Source organism: Oncorhynchus nerka, linkage group LG15 (genome assembly GCF_034236695.1).
Source record: "Oncorhynchus nerka isolate Pitt River linkage group LG15, Oner_Uvic_2.0, whole genome shotgun sequence".
NCBI lineage: Eukaryota > Metazoa > Chordata > Actinopteri > Salmoniformes > Salmonidae > Oncorhynchus > Oncorhynchus nerka.
Window position 1 is genome coordinate 40,947,300 of NC_088410.1, and position 16,842 is coordinate 40,964,141.

Consider the following 16,842-nt stretch of genomic DNA (forward strand, 5'->3'; position numbering starts at 1 on the left):
TCGCCATTCAAACTCTTCTATGGATGGCCAGTGCAGGCACTACTGGACCTGCTGAAGAAGTGCTGGGAAGGTTCCCCAGTAGCTACCTCAGGACAGGGGATTGTCCAGTATGTCCTCCAGATGCGAGCCAGGTTGGAGCGGTACCGAGAGGAAGCTAGGGCAAACCTTCAGCAGGCCCAGAAGAGAGGGTATGACCAGCACGCTCAACACAGAATTTGAGTCAGGACAGAAAGTCCTGCTCCTCCTTCCCTCGTCTACCAGCAAGCTCCTTGCGCAACGGCAATGACCGTACCTAATCGGAAGGAAGATGGGCCCGGTGACCTACCGAGGTGCTGCACCCGGACAAGGGTAATAAGAAGCAAACCTATCATGTGAACCTCAAGGCCTGGGAGGAGAAAGAGGAACTCTCCAAGGGAAAGTCCTTTCTGGTCCGCAGAGTAGAAGAAGACTAGTCGGATGGGGTCACAGAGGCATGGAAAGGACGAGCAGAGGTCATACTGTCTCACCTAGAAGAAAACAAGCAAGATGAGATGAAACAGCTGTTTGGCAAGTATCCAGCCCTCTTCAGTGAGAGACCAGGAAGAACCAAAGTCCTAGAACACGTTATTCGTTTGAAGCCTGGCCAGAACCCTGTCTGCCAGCATCCTTACCGTGTGCTTGAGGCTGGTGGTAGCTCTCAAGGAAGAGGTCTACACCATGATAGAAATGGATGTTGTCGAGCCATCTTCAAGTGAATGGAGCAGCCCTATTGTCATTGTCCCAAAGAAGGATGGGTCTTTGCGCGTCTGCATGGACTTGCGTAAGGTGAATGCCATCTCCCAGTTTGATGCCTACCCAATGCCCCCGCATTGACGACTTACTGGAGAGAATAGGTCGAGCTCATTACATCACCACATTGGATCTCTGCAAAGGGTACTGGCAGGTGCCCCTGGATGAACAATCCAAGGCCTACACTGCATTCCGGACGCCAATGGGCCTGTTCCAGTTTAAGGTCATGCCGTTTGCCCTTCATGGGGCCTGTTGGGGAATAATCAGAATTGGTTGGTAACATAGGTAAGATGTTTTATATTCATCATATGTTTGTAAGTTACTTCTCATCAAGAATGTTATTTTTGTATAATACTGTGGCAGGATTGCAGTATCTGTGTCAAGACTAAGTTGAATGGGCCGCAGAGAGGGGAGAGGTCAAGGTGTCATCATGTGTAAACATATATTTTGCTCCACTGTGTCTGTGTGCCAGTCACTCTCCTCTCCGTGAGCTTGTCTAGGATTGGTTGTATTTAGAATTGGTTGTATCTAAATGACAATTTGATATATATCATAGGGTGGGGGTAATGTCTTGGTACCATTTTGTACCAAGGACAAAATAAGAGCTTTGTTTAGGAGACCAAACTGAACGATAATTTATAGCCAACTCTGTCTGGCTAGGGGATACTCCTCTCTGAAGTAAAGTCTTCTTTTTGTGTAAGTTCCTAAGACCTGTGGTTTGTCATGTCGTCTAGGGGGGGTGGATCTTTGCTATTAAAGGATCAGTTGCAATGTAGAAGGGGCTCTCAGAGAATTCATTGATAGACACTGAATTGATCTGAGAGTCACAGGGTTGTGATAGAGCTCATATAATTAAAGATGGACTTTGATAACTAACTCTGACTTGTGTTGTGGTTTGCTCCCATGATTTGGTAAATAGAGGAAATTTCCACGACAGGCCCCTGCGACTTTCCAGAGGCTGATGCACAAGGTCCTCCAGGACTGTGACGATTACTGTGCTGCTTACTTGGATGATGTGGTGATCTACAGCCACTCCTGGGAGGAGCACATACAGCATCTTTGCAGAGTCCTAGGGAAGATGCATGATGCAGGCCTCACACTTCACCTCCTGAAGTGTGAGTGGGCGACACAGGAGACAAAGTACCTGGGTTACCAGCTGGGTAAAGGTGAAGTTCGACCTCAGGTGGACAAAGTGGAGTCCTTCAGGAACAGCCCTCAACCCAGAACCAAGACACAGGTGAAGTCCTTCCTAGGTCTGGCAGGGTGGCACCGGAGATTCATTCCACAGTTTTCGGCCAACCAACCTCACTTCAAAGGTGGCCAGCAACCCTGTGAAGTGGACTGAGCAGTGTGAGGAAGCCTTCATGATACTGAAAAACCGACTGTGCTCATTCCCTGTTCTCCAGGCCCCTGATTTTCAGAAGAGGTTTCTCGTGCAAGTGGACGCTTTGGCTGTGGGAATTGGAGCTGTACTGGCCCAAGGGGAGCCAGGAGAAGAGCTTCCTGTGCTGTACCTGAGTCGGAAGCTGTTGCCCAGGGAAACCAGGTATTCTATAATCGAGAAGGAGTGCCTGGCTATAAAGTGGGCTTAGTACATACATTTCACACTTGTCAGTGTTCATATTTAAGATAAGCAATATTTATTATATACTGATCTATGTTGTGGATGAGCGTGTTTGTTTGTTCTGTTCCTCTCTTTCCATCTCTGTAGCTTCCAGGTATGCTGGATAAGGACCCGAGGAAAGGGAATTGGGCTGACTTTGTAGTGCCTGTCCCAAATGGCTCATTAATGTAAATGTGCATATTGAAAGACACTGTCAGTAGTTATGTCGTTTTGTAAATGTTATGTTGTGATATTGTTTCATAAACATGTTGCAATGCATATACTTTAGTATGTTTGTTTAGTTAAATGGAAAATGTAGGTTTGCCTAGGTAATTGCTTAATTAATTAGGGTTAATTGTTCTGAGGGGAGGGGCTAGCGCTACAAAAGGAGCCTCTCTTTTAGTTCATGGAGAGGTATTTTGGATTGAGCTGTGAATGAGGCAGCATTGTTTTTAGCTGTCCCATAAGGTATACGTTTGATGGCAGTACTGTTTTTGTTCCGGAATAACTATGTAAATAAACACCCTTGCACTGAACTTTTGCGGCTCCGCCATCTTTTCATTTTGATAGAGGTTAGGTTTTCTAGTATAGCCTCCTGGCTTACTCTACGTGACAAAGGTATTTATGGGGGGGTCATAAACCTTACCCACAGGCCAAGTCATGACTCCGGCATGTCATGCGTCCTACTTATATCATTACACTCGTAACTTTAGCATTCCAAAACTTATTTTAGATCAAATAAACGTCTCACAGCAAATATGCCATTCTCATTGACGTCCACACAAACTCCTTGCTTGGTGGGTGAAACAACGAAGCGACGCTTCCTGCTGGAGGGAGACAGATTTTCCCCGGAGTTGAGACTCTCCCGCTCTGAAGAAGCCAACAATTTACCATAAGGCTTGAACAAGATGGGACCGCTCTTAACTCAAGTAAGCTAAAAAAAATCCACTAGGTGGCAATGTATACCCAGGGCATGTTATGAAAGCATTTCTATATGTTCTTCATGGACGCAAATGAGAGGATGGGTAGCTATATATGTTGTGCTGACTTTAAAATAGGTTGCAATAGTTTTTACAGTGACCATTGGTTGTCAAAGGATACTTTGAAAATATCCTTACCCAAACCAATGTCACTCATAATTTTCTGTACATGGGATGGTCACACAACATTTTTATTTGATTTAACCTTTAACTAGAACAAATTCTTATTTACAATGATGGCCTGAAAACAAAAGTTCAAGCCACCTTCTCTCATCACATTCACACAACCATACATCAAATTGTATTTGTATTACCAGTTTAAAATGTTCCATAAGACAAAACAACCATATTACAACATAGCACTGTCATCATAAATGTGCCAGGTAAGTTATATCCTTTTCCCACTACTGTGCTGAGCCAAGTTGAACTGTACTGGGTTAGCCTGGTTCTGCCTCCACCATATTCACTGTGGAACTGAGCTGGGTCAGCATGATAGTGTGAAAGGATAATAGTTCCCTCAAACAACATATTTGTCACTTGGAGAGTGGTGTGCCTGGAGACGTTGGTGTGTAGTGTCTCGTCTGGAGACATGTCCATACAAACATCACACACATGCACTCAGGCTTCGTCCCAATTGGCACCCTATTCCCTATGGTGAACAACATTTGTTCAGAGCCCTATGCGCCCTGTTCAAAAGTAGTGCACTAAATAGGGACAGGGTTATATTTGGGACGTACATTACTGTTAAACCCCAGAACAAAAATGATCATGTTTTGCAGCAATACCCAGTTAGATCAACGAGGGAGGTTAGCGGCAACTTATTATACATTGGATATTGTCTAATAGGATCCTAGCTACATTATTCTACACGTTGTTCGTGTTAAGTTTATAAATGGCCTACAAAACAATGGATCATTTTAAAGTATAATAACTGCCAAAATAAAGGAAGCATTTGAGTAAACGAGGGATACAAAGTATATTAAAAGCTGGTCCTTCCAGACTAGGCAATGCTCAGTTGCCTATTATTTTGGCTAGAAGAAGAGATCTCAGGTGGCTTAAAGTGTGTGTGTGTGTGTGTCACCAGATCTCAACCTAATTGAACATTTATGGGAGATTCTGGAGCTGTGCATGAGACAGCGTTTTCGAAAAAAAAAAACACCAAAAGGAATTTCTCGTGGAAGTATGATGGGGCATCCCTCCAAGCGCATTGACGCTGTTCTGGTGGCCCAGCGCTCTATGTTGATATTTCCTTTATTTTGGCAGTTATGACATGATAAATTGAAAAACTGCACTTTAATTTATCTTAATTGTCCTAGTAGACTAATCGGACCACATATCCCTCTGAGAAAAATAAAGTTATTGTATTCTATTCTACTGAAAAAAAGGTCTGAATAGAACGGAATATAGTTTTTCAGGAACTGCCCGTTTTATAGGCAATAATTATGTATTTCTGTGGATAACTGACTAATTAGATCAGGCATTTTTACAACTTTTTTTAGGACAATTGCCTCATTCTCACACAATGACTAAAGCATCTATTGTAAAACTATTTTTTCGATCTTGAGTTTTAAAATTAGGAGTTGATCACTAGTTGCTCTCTCGTGTTCATTTGGCAAAGGTTCACTTCGAGGGTGAGTTTGTCAACAGTTGGGTGTGACGAATGAGTCAACTTGAAAAAAATGTATAGCGCGTCTTCTACAAGTTCAGACAAACTTCTTGAATCTATAATTGATATGACTAATTGGGTAGGTTAGCCTACAATTCACGTGCAGGTAAACTACAAAACTGGTCTTTATTTGATCGGGTGTGACAGTTAGGTATCGGGATGGGAAAGCAGGTTATTCAAGTTTGCACCTCTCTTAAAACGGGCACCTGCACTTGTTCTACCATTACTACATTTGAGGTGCGCGAAACCCCGAAGGAGAGCAACCATGGCATCAACTACAGACACTATGGGAAATTTACCCAGTGGATTCGGAATATGCACAACTATTCCAGACATTCTCTACCTACCGGAGCTTGTGAGTTACAAGGGTTTACTGTTTTTGCTAGGCATATATATTGTACACACACTTGATAGTATTTTAATGACGTCAATTGACGCACTTCCCATGGTCGTGCACCTGTAGAACCTTTTTACGTGTGTTCCAATTTTCGACAAAATGTTTCCTCTACCCGCTGGGCACAGACGTAAATTCAACGTCTATTCCACGTTTCCGTAATTTCATTTAAATTATGTGGAAACAACGTTGATCGAACCAGTGTTGCCAGTGGGTAGGAATGTTTGGCTGGGTCTACATAGGCAGCACAATTCTGATATTTTTTTAGCTAATTGTTCTTTTGACCAATCACATGATATCTTATTCAGAGCTGATCTGATTGGTCCAATGACCAATAAATGAAAATAATTGGGCTGCTTGTGTAAATTCAGCACACGTTGCTCTTATGATTTGTGGAGGAACATATCCTTTATGTATGTGCATTTTCTACAAGTCATCATTCAGTAAAACACTTATTTGATATAATGTAAAATGCAGGTTGTTTTTAGAAGAAGCGTGCGGTTAAGATTGTGTGTAGTACTTCTACTGAACCATCACATCTAATGTAGAAAGTGTGTGACATTTCAAGATGTCCGTGTTTTAGTTTGTAGACATTTCACAATCACCCCAAGTATCCACATTCATGCTGATGAACAAGACAGGTGGATTCTGACACACCCTTATTTTGCATTTCCAGGCAACAGATTGATTGCTGGAGCTTGTCAGGGTGGAGTAACAGAAAGGGTGTGACTTGATGAAAAACAACTAATTGTACCTTTCATAAATTGTATGTCATAGAGATTAGGGAAGGGCAGGCCATTGTTGGTTTTCTAAGGTAGGTCTGGTAAATGATCATCTGTTTACTTCACTATGTTATATAATTGATTACAACAATTGAATAAGTGCTATTACAGTAGTGTAGTTTTAGCTTCAGTAATGCCAATTTTGTTTTCTCCCCAAACTCCCTAATAGCACCAAATTAGTTTCTAGGGTGTCACAGATCTGAAAGGTTTTCCTTTTAATATTTCAGTCCCCCCCCCCAAAAAAAAACTGCAGACTCCAACATTTTAAAACCAATGAAACAAAATAATTGTATCTCTTACTACCAAGGCCACTTGATGTTCCACTGAAAATACAACCAAACATGATTTTCCCACTTACCCTGACTGTAGGGGATTCCCCACATGTTTTTGGGATATGCTGTATTGTTCTCAATATTTGAAATTCATATTTCGTTTAGAGTATTACCATAGGTGCAAGTCTAATTAAGTGGAACAATTGACTTCTTTCAATTTTAATTGAATGGACCATTAAAACCATTTACTCTACTGCAATGCATTGTTTCAGGTCTTTGGAGGTCTGGTATGGATCCTGGTGGCATGTACACTGGTGGACCCCGCCAACCCACAGGGCTGGGTGATGTTCGTGTCCGTCTTCTGTTTCACCATGACCTTCATCTGGATGTGCATGTTCGCCTTGGGAGTGCATCGCAACAGCGGGGGATGGGCAGCTGCTGTGAGTCTTTTGGGGGGCGGAAGCACCATGGATAGATGTTTTTTTATTTTTATCGACCAACCAGACGAAGGATAAGTTAAAGGAGCACACACACAAATAGTAATATAGCATGTATATTTTATTTTAAAGAATCTAGTCAAATTGAGGGGCCAATCCTGGAGAACTTTTCACAATGAATTAGAACCTGTCTTTGTCGAAATAGAAAATGTATTTGTACTTAATAAGAATTACATGATAGTTGGCATACTAGACAGAGAAGGAAAAGCAGCAGAAGCAACTGAGTATGAAATCAAATTTATTTTACTAGGCAAGTCAGTTAACTAATTCTTGTTTTCAATGTCAGCCTAGGCACATTGGGTTAACTGCCTTGTTCAGGGGCAGAACAACATATTTTTACCTTGTCAGCTCCGGGATTCGATCTTGCAACTTTTGGTTACTAGTCCAACACTCTAACCACTACGCTACCTGACGCCCCAGTTATGACAGCTCTCTTTGGAGGAGGTCCACTATATTCAACAGTCATCATCGCCATTGATAATAAATATATGTATGTATTGATGATAAGTGTACTTCTTCAGAAAATACTAGATCTCATAAGTTATAAGGCAGTGTTTCCCAATCCATTCCCTAGCGGACTCCCCAGGGTGTACCTATTTTGATTCCATCACTAACACACCTGATTCAACTAATCAAAGGCGTGGTGATTAGTTGAATCAGGTGTGCTAGTGCTCGGCTAGAACTAAAATGTACACACCCTGGAGGCTGGCCAGAAATGGATTGGGAAAAACTGGTCTAAGGAAAATAAATGTAGCGCTGGCTCAAGCAGACGTCACCCGTGCTCTTGGCTGTAAGATAATCTTCTGGCTCCAAAAAGCAGTCACACTGTATTGTTGGTTAAGTTTCACCCCAGATCTTTTTCCATGATCCAGTCAAACGCTGTGAAAATAATTTCCTCGTCCTTCCCTTTCTATCTCACACAGGACTTTGCATACCACGGCATGGCAGCTTTCTTCTACCTCAGTGCCTCAGTGGCTCTCGCCAAAGTGACCCTGGATAAGAAAAGTGGACTCCTCTTTAACTATCGACTTGACATTTCTGCAGTGGTAAGTCTTCCATAACAGCAAATCATAGGAAATACATAGGGAAGCCAAAAAACAATCTAAAATGTTCACGTCTTTCTCACTGTAACAGTTCCTATACAGTTTAGTATCAAATATCGTCCATTAGTTTCCCTGCCCCTGACTAGTTTCCCCAGTCCCTGCTGCTGAAAAACATCCCCACAGCATGATGCTGCTACCACCATGCTTCAATGTAGGGATGGTGCCAGGTTTCCTCCAGACTTGGCATTCAGGTCTTGTTTTCATCAGACCAGAGAATCTTGCTTCTCATGGTCTGAGTCTTTATGTGCCTTTTGGCAAACTCCAAGAGGGCTTTCATGTGCCTTTTATTGAAGAGTGCCTTCCATCTGTCCACTCTATCATAAAGGCCTGATTGGTGGAATGCTGCGGAGATGGTTGTCATTCTGGAAGGTTCTCCCATCTCCACAGAGGAACACTGGAGCTCTGTGAGTCAGAGTGACTATCGGGTTCTTGGTCACCTCCCCGACCAAGGCCCTTCACACTCGATTTCTCAGTTTGGCAGGGTGGCCAGCTGTAGGAATCTTGGTAGTTCTTCCATTTAAGAATGGAGGCCGCTGTGTTCTTGGTGACCTTCAATGCTTTGGTACCTTCCCCAGGTCTGTGCCTGAACACAATCCTCTCTCGGACGGACAATTCCTTCGACCCCATGGCTTGGTTTTTGCTTTGACATACACTGTCAACTGTGGGACCTTATATAGACAGGTGTGTGCCTTTCCAAATTATGTCCAATCAAGTTGAAGAACCATCTCAAGTATGATCAATGGAAACAGGATGCACCGGAGCTCAATTCCGAGTCTCATAGCAGAGAATCTGAATACTTATGTAAATAAGCGATTTCTGTTTGTTTTTGTTGTTGAAATTTCTAAAAACCTGTTTTTGCTTTGTCATTAAGGGGTATTGTGTGTAGCTTAATGAGGATTTTTTTTTTATTGATTTAATCCATTTTAGATTAAAGCTGTAACATAAAAAAATGCCAGGATCACACAATGATGTAAAAGAAGTTGAACCAACTTGCGGTGTTGAAGGATACAATAATTTAAAGTAAATCCTAATAGGCCTATGACTACGTGATATAGCTATTTGTAGGCTATAGCCTAATGTAAATACATATAGCTTAATATCATTGCACTGCTTGCGAGGAAAGCTTTTGTTGCGAGGAAGCATTTAATTGTTTTGTGTCGCTTACACTACGCTGTATCATAAATAAACTTTGATTTGATTAACTTTAACACATGGTTACAATATACCCTATAACATAATAAAAGAAAACAGAGGTGAGCTATCAATTCATATAATTTATTTGCATAGATTAACATGTTATCAAATCAATTGACCAAGTAGTGAACATAAATCATTACTATGTAGAATTGCAGGAAATCTGTTTCAAAACAGCCATTAATCAAGCCTTTGTTGTGGTGTATTCATGCATCTCAATAAACTATAAACTAAATGCATTATTACCTCTAACTTGGCCCAATTTCCAAGTGCCCACCTTGACATACTGTCCCAAGCTAGAATGGGGCCTGCGTCTCAACCAATAGGCAAAATATCCCAAGCAGGGCTACAGCAACTTCCAGAGAGGGCCAAGCTGCTTGGTCTTTGCGGTGGCCACTCTGGTTTATGTGTCCTCGGCAGAACTGTGTCGCCGTAACCAAGTAGTCACATATTGTTCTGGGTTCCACTGCACAAGAGGTGGTACATGGAGTTTTGTGAACATCAAGGCAGATACACAATGAATTTGGTGTGATGATAAGGTTCATGTGGCTGAACCCCCTCTCACACTCAGCCGAGGTGCAGATTTGTTTTTAAAGTGGTCAAGCCTCCGATGGGCCTCTCCAGTGCACAGACTGTATCCTACAGTTCCTCATCATTCTCGCCACTGCCAGAGAGAAGACAGGGAAGAAACCACCATTTAGCTACCTCTAGCCTGCTATACATATTTATTTGGTTTATATGAAAAACTATTGAATAACAGTTTTATTGGTAATTAAATAGAATTTATCAGAATACATTTCCCAGAAATAGATTTACCAGCTCTCTGTATTCTCAAATCAAAAAAAGTGAGGGAGCACTGGTCCCCTGTGCTCTGGCAGCACTACACCACTGGTCCCCTGTGCTCTGGCAGTACTACACCACTGGTCCCCTGTGCTCTGGCAGCACTACACCACTGGTCCCCTGTGCTCTGGCAGCACTACACCACTGGTCCCCTGTGCTCTGGCAGCACTACACCACTGGTCCCCTGTGCTCTGGCAGCACTACACCACTGGTCCCCTGTTCTCTGGCAGCACTACACCACTGGTCCCCTGTGCTCTGGCAGCACTACACCACTGGTCCCAGACTCCCAGGCCATCTGTTCAGTAGATCCAGCTACATGCCTCAATCCAAAATGAATGGGTAAAAAGCACCATGTATTTTCAAGGTTTTATTCTGTGCTTATTTTTCCACTATGCATATTAGTTTGAGGAATATAGCTGGATCTCCACAACGGATGGTATGTGGGGTGGATTCATTTGACTCCTGAAAACCAATGTTATGTCCCTAAATCACAATTTGTCAGATGTTTTCACGACTCAAAAGGGGTCTGGGTTCGAGTTGAGTCCGTAATCCACACCATTCGTTATGGACACTAAGTGGACAAAACATTAAGAACACCTTCCTAATATTGAGTAGCACTGCCCTATTTGCCCCCAGAACAGCCTCAATTCATCGGGGCGTGGACACTACAAGGTGTCGAAAGTTTTCCTAAGGGATGCTGGCCCATGTTGACTCCAATGCTTCCCACAATTGTGTCAAGTTGGCTGCATGTCCTTTGGATGGTGGACGGGAAACTGTTGAGCGTGAAAAAACCAGCAGTGTTGCAGTTCTTGACACAAACCGGTGAGCCGTTTTTGTCTCTAGGCTTAAAAATCCTTTTTTACCTGTCTCCTCCCCTTCATCTACACTGATTTGAAGTGGATTTAACAAGTGACATCAATGAAGGATCATAGCTTTCACCTGGTCAGTCGATGTCATGGAAAGAGGAGGTGGTCTTAATGTTTTGTACACTCAATGCATTAGGGGGTCTCAATCCCAAAGTAAAAGGAATGATTGAAAGGATTTCATCCTCTTTAATTAGTTACAGCTTCGACCACAGAATAAATTCCTGTTACATAAATATTTAACTATAATTGTGCACTCCGTTTCTGCTTGAACTCATTTTGCTACTCTTTCTTATTCGTAGGGATTGTGGGCGTTCAACTGTCTAACAGTAGGCTAGATTATGTACTGAGTTCCCCAAACGTGTGCCTATTCATTGTGTGTTTGTTACCCATTCAAAGGTGGAAGATATTGTTGCGATTTCAATCAAACACCTACTGACCTTGTCAAGGAGTTCAGATCTCTCGGCCTAACGGCTAAGGTGTTGGGTTGACAGTCACTGGACCAGAGTTTGAGTCCCAGTTGAATATCTTTATCTGTTCAATGTCACCCCCGGTTGTTGCTGATGATATGTTCTTACTCTCCCAGGTGTTCTCTTACGTGGCCACACTCCTCTACTTCATCCACACCATCTTTTCGGCCATCAGGTGGAAGTCCTTCTAAACTAGAACGATGCTAAAGGCCTCAGTCAAAGAGGAGGTCTTAAATCTACCATTTGAAACCATGGAGGGCTGTGGTGTACTGTACTGCATGGCCTATACCCTGAGGTAAAGAAGAAATCTACCTGCTCTGCATCCCAATTCTCTATCATTCTCCTAAAGTGTGCACTCCCCCCTACATATTCAAAAGCAAATGATTGGTTTAAGCATGGTTTAGACTAGAGGGAATGGCCATCATAGGCCTACATGTCCTTTCTTTTTAAATCCATGAAGGGAAGTGAACATATGCAGGGTAGACGGGTAGAGAATTGGGATGCAGAACCAGATCCCTCTTGGAGGACTAACCATATGAAAGCAAACCTATAATTAAAAAGTAATGATGGGCTACTAAGTCAATTATTACAGTTACAACATTTTTTTTATTTTACTATTTTTTACTTTTATATTTTTTTCAATGAATCTACCACATTTTATTGAACAAACCAGAAATGTAAAATGTAATGAAATGTTTGTTTGCTTTTTATATGCTTTGCTACTGATAGCATTTCTGTAAAATGTTGATCTTGATGGATCCACGTACTGTTACGTTCTAATAAAGGTATTATGAAACATTGTAAGCCTACAGCAGGACACATTAGTGATAATAGCTAATTGTCTTTAATATAGCTAGCTCTTTTCAATGACCCAAAGTGTTTGTAGCCTCATAGACCAAACAATAAAATGGGTAACCAGTCTATCTTTAGTTTCGGAGTTGACAGCTGTTAACGACAAAATAGGGTCATGTTTCACCTCCAACAGGGTTCCATTTCAAGCCACGGGGGATGTCTGGTATTGACACTTATACATTTTTCATCAGGCACAGTGTTAGGTGAATCAAGAACGCAGCTTCATTCTAATCTCCTTTTCCCCTGAGAGTCTATTTTGTCAAGTCAGAGGACCTAACAAAAGGGTCACGGATCTCTGGGACACGAAATGTACATTAACCTGTATATCGCAGTGGTGGTTTTGTTGTATTGTGCGTCACACGTATCAGGTGCATTCTTACCTCTCAACAATCTTATCTCTCTGGTCCTCCCCATTTCTAATAACAGGTACACCACATCACCTAGTACTGTTTCCCACTGCAAGGCACTGGTATATGCAGTCAGAGTGAGACAGGTGTCATTACCTAAGGTAGAATAACATTATTCACAAACATATTACATCAGCAATATCATTTGGTGACATTTACTACGGTAGTGTAACATATTGGATTTCAAAATGTGACATACGCCCACTGATAAAGGTTAACACATTCACTAAATTAAGTAATAACATAGTTATTTTTGAACCTGGAGCTTGTTAAATTACATTGTGTACACAAACATCACAGGTGTTGTCCAGCGTTGCTTGCAAATCTTGTAACACTATTGTGTCAAAGACAAGTGGCTGTAGAACAAGGATAGGTGCTAAGTAGTGTTTTAGTCTAGATGCTATCAGGTGGGGATCAGTATCTAACTGTAAGAAGGCGGGGTGACTCATGGCCGCTCTAGTATGAAACCAGAATAACCTGAATCTGAATGCCCTGGCAGAGGGCGTAAATAAAGTTGGGGCAGGGTGGCTGGGACACACATGTCATTGGGACCCATTGGAGCAAGCACCACACACACACACACACACACACACATTTTTGAGTGGGCAGTAACTACTCCCATCAGAGGTTAAGGAAATTAAAATCACCAAATGACTTGTTTATATTATACACCATGACTCATGCTGTTGCCATGAATTAGCATTGCTATTTGGCTGAAATTTTGACTTTACTGATTGTATGCCCATGAAACACACAGGTTCACTTACATACAGTGAACCAGAGAACTAGAAATTGTGAAAAACAATAAATGTATAACCATTGCTACTAGATTTAATACTTCCATCCATTTATGACTCATGAATTTATTTTATCCATATGATACAGACAGGTTAATTTACATAAAGTGTGTCAGAGGACTAGAAATTGTGAAATACAATGTAAAACAGTATTTAAATTAATAATCACGTATTATACTGCAAGTGAACCACACACAAGGCATTGCTTCATCTGTCATCATGAAATGTAATTATTGCTATGTAAAATCTTATAAAATAACACTCAAGCACCACCATGTGTTAGCCCATCCACATTACATGAAAAAACAGACACAGAGGAGAACTCCGCTTTGGGATTAGGTGAGTAAACACATTAAGCCACACACATTTTTATTTGATTTATTTCACCTTTATTTAATCAGGTAGGCCAGTTGAGAACAAGTTCTCATTTACAACTGTAACCTGGCCAAGATAAAGCAAAGCAGTGCGACAAAAACAACAACACAGAGTTATGTGCACATACTGTATATAGCCCCCACTTCCACAAGCTTTGTAAAGGGAGAGATTGAATGGAAGCCAGTGTAACATTTGACTTAATTGTTCATTTGCTAATTATTTTTGGTTAAAAACAAATGTTTATAGAGAAATGTAAACAGAATCTACTCTTCAAATTATATTTGCACTAAAGCCTCAAAAAGAAAAGACAAATTAGAGAATTAAAAGTCATGAAAGGCTACAATGAACATGTCAGTACAGTCACATTTTGAAACAGATGCATTTGAAAAGAATATGCTCTGTGCTCCCCTCCCAAAAATGTATGATTTATCGACTCCTTCCGGCACTGGAAACAAACCACCAGCAATTCCCAAAATATCTTTGGTGTCCAGAGAGTCAGTAGATAGGCTACAGTAGTTTGCGCCAGTGGGCGACTGATGATGAACTACATGAGCACGGCCATTTGTGCGATGTCATCTGCTGTGATGTAATGCCACATGAATACAAATGTACCCTCCCCTCCCAGTTTCCAATATACTGTCTCACACTGTCATTCGGTGAGTGTCCTGAGGCGCAACATCTGACAGCTGTATTTTATCCTTTGATGAGATGTAATATATATACAAAAGTTTGTGGACACCCCTTCCATTAGTGGATATGACTGTTTCAGCGACACCAGTTGCTGACAGGGGTATTAAATCGAGCACACACCCATGCAATCTTCATAGACAAATATTGGCAGTGGAATTGCCTTACTGAAGAGCCCAGTGACTTTCAAAGTAGCACTGTAATAGGTTGCCACCTTTCCAACAAGTCAGTTCCTCAAATTTCAGTCCTGCTGGAGCTGCTGCGGTCATCTGTAAGTGTTCTTAATGTGAAGTGGATGTCTAGGAGCAACTATGGCTCAGCCGCGAAGTGGTAGGCCACACAAGCTCACAGAACTGGACCGTGGAATGCTGAAGCGCCTAGCATGATAAAATCGTCTGTCCTCAGTTGCAACACTCACTACCAAGTTTCAAATTGTCTCTGGAAGCAACATCAGCACAAGAACTGTTCGTCGGGAGCTTCATGAAATGGGTTTCCATGGCCGAGCAGCCGCACACAAGCCTAAGATCATGCGCAATACCAAGCGTCAGCTGGAGGGGTGTTAGCTTGCCGCCATTGGCCTGGAGCAGTGGAAAAGCGGTCTCTGGAGTGATGAATCACGCTTTACCATCTGGCAGTCCGACAGACGAATCTGGGTTTGGTGGATGCCAGGAGAACGCTACCTGCCCCAATGCATAGTGCCAACTGTAAAGTTTGGCAGAGGAGGAATAATGGTCTGGGGCTGTTTTTCATTGTTTGGGCTAGGCCCCTTAGTTCCAGTGAAGGGAAATCTTGAAGTTACAGCATACAATGACATTCTAGACATTTCAGTGCTTCCTACTTTCAGCAAGACTATGCCCCTGTGCACAAAGCCAGGTCCATACAGAAATGGTTTGTTGAGATCGGTGTGGAAGAACTTGATTGGGCACACATAACTCTTACCTCAACCCCATCGAACACCTTTGGGATGAATTGGAACGCTGACTGCAAGCCAGGCCTAATCACCCAACATCAGTGCCCAACCTCACTAATGCTCTTGTGGCTGTAGTGGAAAGCCTCCCAGAAGAATGGAGGCTGTTAAAGCAGCAAAGGGGGGACCAACTCCATATGAATGCCCATCCATTTACATTTACATTTAAGTCATTTAGCAGACGCTCTTATCCAGAGCGACTTACAAATTGGTGCGTTCACCTTAAGACATCCAGTGGAACAGCCACTTTACAATAGTGCATCTAAATCTTTTAAGGGGGGGGGGGGGGGTGAGAAGGATTACTTTATCCTATCCTAGGTATTCCTGAAAGAGGTGGGGTTTCAGGTGTCTCCGGAAGGTGGTGATTGACTCCGCTGTTTTTGGAATGAGATGTTTGACGAGCAGGTGTCCACATACTTTGGTCATGTAGTGTATATCAACCCTAAATGAGAATGTTGCCCCAGTGATACCATTGTAATTCATTATTGCACACAGTTTGGCAATATCAGAAATGAACTTGGACCCAGGGTTTTCAGTTATTGTAGAGCTTGTAATTACATATTAATCGCTCATATATATTAGAGAGAGAGAGAGAGACAGCTGCATGTGAGCTCTCACACTTTTCAACATTTGTTTTTACAAAAGGATAAATTTGGAGTTATATAAACTTAGATTTTTCGGCAGGGGCGCATGCAGGATGCTACCCTCCACAGCATGTTCTTCATTCCAGATCAAAACTCCAAACCTACAACCTAATTTTGGCCAAAATTAACCGGAGAGATTGCTGCTACCAAGGTTTCCTTTTCTCTAAGCTCTAAGCTATACAGAGTGCTCTAACAAACAAACAGCAGAGACCTGAGGACACCATCCAACCTGGAACTGAGTAAGTAGTGTTTGATCTGATAAAAAACATTTATTTGATGCCCCCTCCTGCTTTTCAGAGATCATCCACTGGCATTTTCTACAAGAAATCTGCCTCCAGAAATAAAAGCTTCTTCCAAGTTGGTGTGACATCTACTGCCGTTGCCTGCTGCACTGCTGCTTGGATTCCACCTGGCGATCTGTTCACCGTCTGCCCTGTCCTGTCTCCACATGTCTGGTACTACACACTTCCCCTTCTGTCCCGAGCTTTCACTTGCCTCTAGCATACACGCGGTGTTTGGGCGAGTGACTCTGAACTTACAATGACTAGCCCCAATGGCTTTCTTGATGTCTATAGTATTCTCTCTGGTACGCAATCTGGTTTCCGCTCAGGTGTCACTGCAACGTTAAAGGTCCTCAATGATGTCACCATTACCTTTGATTCTAAGTAATGTAGTTCTCAG

At 42.2% G+C, this 16,842-nt stretch overlaps 1 protein-coding gene across 1 annotated transcript; it reads left to right on the forward strand.

Annotated features, from left to right (window-relative positions):
- The first annotated feature begins 5,169 nt into the window (after positions 1-5,169).
- Positions 5,170-12,232, forward strand: LOC115142664 (myelin and lymphocyte protein-like). Its single transcript, XM_029682292.2, has 4 exons — positions 5,170-5,372; positions 6,738-6,905; positions 7,886-8,008; positions 11,549-12,232. Exons 1-4 carry the CDS (start codon positions 5,283-5,285, stop codon positions 11,621-11,623), a joined length of 456 nt encoding a protein of 151 aa, XP_029538152.1. The 5' UTR covers positions 5,170-5,282; the 3' UTR covers positions 11,624-12,232.
- Positions 12,233-16,842: the final 4,610 nt, after the last annotated feature.

Bases quoted from the DNA above. Each gene is read 5' to 3' on its own strand.
- LOC115142664 (XM_029682292.2), top strand. From the start codon at position 5,283: ATGGCATCAACTACAGACACTATGGGAAATTTACCCAGTGGATTCGGA. The intron at 6,906-7,885 runs GTGAGTCTTTTG...TATCTCACACAG, and splicing joins GCGGGGGATGGGCAGCTGCT to GACTTTGCATACCACGGCAT. The intron at 8,009-11,548 runs GTAAGTCTTCCA...TTACTCTCCCAG, and splicing joins GACTTGACATTTCTGCAGTG to GTGTTCTCTTACGTGGCCAC.